We start from the raw sequence: 4778 nt of genomic DNA on the forward strand, positions 1-4778 counted from the left end.
AAACATTTTTAAAAATTCAACTGTGAACCCATCACTGCCTGGACTTTTATTGTTTGACATACTATTTAAAACCGAAGAAGCTTCCTTATATGTTATATATCCTTCAATTGATTTTCTTTCATTGTCAGATAATTTAGGGACAGAATAATCTTTTAGAATGTCACTTAGTGGAATATCTGTACTTTCTGTTATCATCAAATTATTTGCATACAAGTTTTTATAAAAATTTTCCAGTTCATTTAAAATCTCCTCTTGTTTAACTATTTCTATCTGTTCATTATTTTCTGTTAGTATTATCTTTGGAATAATTTTACTAGTATAGTGACGATTTTCTAAATTTAGAAAATAATTAGTTGGTTTTTCTCCCTCATTTATCCATTTAGAGCGTGAACGCACCAAACTACCCATGACCTTATAGTTTCTTATATTTTCTAATTCTTTTTTCTTTTCATTTATTTTATCTATATGTTTTTCATATTCCTTTTCCAATTCTAAAAGCTCTTCTAGTAACCCCTTTTCCTTTTCTGTCCTTTGCTTTTTTAAATAGCTTGCATATGAGATAGTTTTTGATCTAATTTCCATCAACAGTGTCTCCAAAAAAAGCTGGTCGTTAATTGTAAATTGGATTTCAGAATCTGGAATATCTAGAATAGACTCTTTTTTGTACACTGGAACTGCATATTGGATTTTAATTTGATTAATAAGACAGTTAATACTTTGCACATACTCTAAATCTTTTAAAAGGGAGTTGTTAAATTTCCAAAGGCCACTACCATGTTTAAAATCATTAAACTTTAAAGAGATAAAAACAGGAGAATGATCTGATCTATAGCTTATCATGATATCACTATTTCTAACTTCTTTTATAAGTGAAGCTGAAATAAGAAAAAAGTCTAGACGTGCTTGTTTCAGAGGTGTAGGTTTTCTCCAAGTATACCTCTTGTCATATGGATGAAATTCTCTATATATATCTACTAAACTGTAAGACATCATATGCTCTAAGACCATTTCCCTCGCTTTCGGATTATTAACATGTAAGTAATTATAATAATCTTGACTTGTATCTAATACCAAATTAAAATCTCCAACAATAATCATCTCATCGTTTTGTAATTTGTTAACAATATTGCTCAAATTCTGGTAAAATTCTGGAGAATCCTCATTAGGTCCATACAAACATACTAAGCTTAACTTTCTATTCTCTATTGAGATACTAAGTGCCAATAAATTCCCTGTATTCTCTACTTTGATTTGCTCATGTATTTTGAAATCAAAATTGTTATTAAAGAGAATAGCAACTCCTCTCGATTTCGAAGAAAAGGAATTAAAATAAGCCTCATAACCCCATTCGTTTCTAATATCTTGTTCCATCTCCTCAGTAAAATGTGTATCTACTAAACATAAGATATTACATTTTTGTTGTCTATAGAATTGAAAAATATCTTTTCTTTTCTTAGCATCATTTAATCCTTGACAATTAACCGAAATGATTTTAATTTCAGCCATTATTAATTACAGGTTTATTAGTATATTTCACTAAGATCTGTAAACACAGACTGGGCAAATATATATGCAAATTATCGGCTCGTAGATCTGCCTTTCCTAGGCGTATATTTTCCAGGATAAGTCTCATTTCAGTAACATGAAAAGAAAGAGAGGGAAAGAAAGAGAGGAAAGAGAAGAGTATGATTAGTTTCTGAGGATATGAGTGCATATTCTATATAGTATTTGGTATTTTTTAGCCGAAAAAGAAAAAACACGCCAAAATACCTCGACCATATCACTCAGCGACACTACACCGGACAATTGTAACGAAAAGGAAAATACAGAATATTAGATTGACGATAGTAGACAGAATATTTCCGGCGAACTTAGGTAACACAAAAAGAGATATAAATAAATAATTAATATATTTTAAAAAATAAATAGGTAAATAGAATTGCTGAGATGTATGCGAATTACTTGAGAAAATGTTTTAATTCGAACTTTATAAAGAAAAAAATATAACACCGGTAATTATACAAAGAGAAGGGAAATATAAAATGAAAGTTGACGACAATAGACAAAATATTTCCGGCGTACTAAAGGTAGCATAAAAAGATAAATAAAAAAGAAAATAAATTAATAAATAATACTAAGGTAGATGAAAAAAATAAATAATTATGAAAATAAATAAATAAATAAAAAAATTAATTAATAAATATATAAATAAATAAATGAAAAAAGGAGTTTAAGGAAACAATGAAAAAACTCTTAAATTTAACGATATTTACAAATTACATATATGTAATAGTTATTCCTTGTCATTGTATTGGTTGGGTTGTATTTAAACCATATGAAATAACAAGTTCACCCATCCAGAGTATTGGCTACCTCACACAAGTGTTCCTCCATGATTCGCCAGCGGTCCGGACCAAGGTGTCTGGGGCCACTCCAGCGCGTAATGACCACACCCACGTTGTTTATTTGATTTGTTTTCATGTATTGTAGAAGGCGTCGGCCGGCACCGTGCTCCCCGTCATCCCAGAAACTTTCATGAGTTTTCCCCGCAGAATCCACAAACCTATAGACCAGAATACGGTGATCCGCCGCCGCAGAATATGGATCAACACACACCTTTCTGTACAGGTCCTGGACCTCTTCCACCGAGCTAACTTTTACACCCGTTGCCAAAATTTCGGAACCCTTAAGTTTAGTAGGCTGCGTTGAATGTGTGGGTAGTTGTAGGGCATCAATCGCGTCTGGTGTTAGCTGCAAGGCATCCGCCGTCTCAATCTTTGGAACAGGATCTCGGTAATATTCCCCATTGGGTAGGATCAACCGCCCTCGTTCCACCTTTGACTTAATTTTTTGCTCCCGGAGAGAATCTGAGATGGTATATAACCTTTTGCGCTCTTCAAGCACTACAGGTGGGTCTTGGGATGTTATAAAGAATGGTAATTTAACCCTTTGTAGTTTCTTAGCTTTCTGTGCTTGCAGAATCTCGTCTTTCTTGCTTCTGTCTACCAATTTTGCGGTTATTGACACTGGTCTGGAGTTCATCATGCCCTTTACACTGTTCCTGTGAATACGAACAAACGAGACATGCACCCCTAAAACTTCATGAATTAACTGAGGAATGCTTTCTGATAAGTTCTCGCCGGGGGTGTAAGCAAAATTATGAATCAAAATGTTATCTCGCATTGAACGAGAACGTAAATCTGTTACTTCATGTTCGAGGTGACCCATCTTTCGATCCATCTTGATAATCATCGCACGTAATAAATCGACTTCACCTCGAAGTTGCGCATTTTCAGAACGAATAGAGTGAATCTCATCGTAATTGCATTCCGATTGTTCAGACACATATTTCAGTGATTTGACTACCCCAGAATCCTCATCTTCGATTATAGATTTTATTTTGGTAACATCGTCAACCAAAGATTCATACCTAAAGAGTTTGTGCTTTAAATTGTTTATCGAAGTCTGTAACTCCTGAATACTTTTGTTTACATCTTTGTTTACCTGGCTCGATGAACTCAGTGAACACTGTTCGGATTTTTTAGTGACCCTTTGTTGTTGTTGGTTTGTTGACATTTTCACAAATAAACGTCTTTTCAATATTCAAAATTGTCAAAAACTTTATCCGAAGATGTTCATAACTTACGAATAGGAATTCTGTAAAATCCCAAGTAAATTGCCACTGGAAATCACACTTTTTCGGCTAAAATTTGTCCGGTCAAATTTACGTGGCCATTCCTCAGGTAGGTCACGTGACCTCCTTAAGTCATTAGCTTATAAAAGTAAAAAGAAATAGGGGTCACATCTCAAAAAATTGAGATATGACATGAAATAATATTAGCTTATTTCATGTCATATCTCAATTTTTTGAGATGTGACCCCTATTTCTTTTTACTTTTATATGAGACATTAAATGTATGTCTATTTGTATGCAAAGTTTTGGAAAGTTGACATTACTATTTTTTTTTATTTGCGTTATAATTTCATTACTCCAAAATTTTGTAACAATTTTTACATTTGCATATTCATTATGTACTGGCGTTTGAAACCATCAGTAAAGCAATGTTTTTTAAACTTTTACTTGGATATTACTTTTATGGTCACTTAATGTGTTCGACTTCATACTGTATTGTAATCATAACTAAATTATAGTTCAAACTATAAATTTTTGTTTGATTTCTTCAAATAATATATTTTCAGGCCAAATTTAAGCATTAATTTCAGGAAAATTATCATTTCTATTTGGGACCCCATATTTCCAAAAAATGGCATCTGACATAGGTCAAAAATTAATTAAATGAACATCTTAGATCCCCATCTTTATATTCAAGATGTTTTTGGATTTTTGATGATTGACATTCCATGTATTTCAGGCATGAAGGATAGACGATGTGTACATGTAATACATGATGATTGTACATTGTGATTATTTTGATACTCAGTGTTGTAAATAAATGTATGTAAATCTGAGTTAATACACCCTGAATATTTTTCATTTTTCAAAAAAGTCATTATATCCGTCCATATTTTACATGTATTTTAAGCATTTGTGCCACATTTTCATTTGTAAGCAACTACAACAAAATGTGTACCTATCAATGTCTTAATTTTTCTTGCATTAAAAGAGGTGCCAATTATTTTGTGTGCAATAAATATCTGTTTTTAGAAAAAAGATCGTGACATTCATTGCAATGATGCTTTGATGTGTTAAATCTATAATGACGTCATAATAGATGACATTCTAAATATATTTAATTAGTCAAAAATGGACAAAATTC

The 4778-nt window shown here is 32.0% G+C and overlaps 1 protein-coding gene across 1 annotated transcript; it reads right to left on the reverse strand.

Annotated features, from left to right (window-relative positions):
- Nucleotides 1–2027: 2027 nt before the first annotated feature.
- Nucleotides 2028–3739, reverse strand: LOC128168926 (uncharacterized). Its single transcript, XM_052835091.1, has one exon. The coding sequence runs from the start codon at nt 3574–3576 to the stop codon at nt 2350–2352; it is 1227 nt and encodes a 408-aa protein (XP_052691051.1). The 5' UTR covers nt 3577–3739; the 3' UTR covers nt 2028–2349.
- Nucleotides 3740–4778: the final 1039 nt, after the last annotated feature.

Source organism: Crassostrea angulata, unplaced genomic scaffold, assembly GCF_025612915.1.
Source record: "Crassostrea angulata isolate pt1a10 unplaced genomic scaffold, ASM2561291v2 HiC_scaffold_70, whole genome shotgun sequence".
Taxonomy (NCBI): Eukaryota; Metazoa; Mollusca; class Bivalvia; order Ostreida; family Ostreidae; genus Magallana; species Magallana angulata.

What these genes read in the sequence shown, in the direction of transcription:
- LOC128168926 (XM_052835091.1), bottom strand. Translation starts at nt 3,576, where the DNA reads ATGTCAACAAACCAACAACAACAAAGGGTCACTAAAAAATCCGAACAG.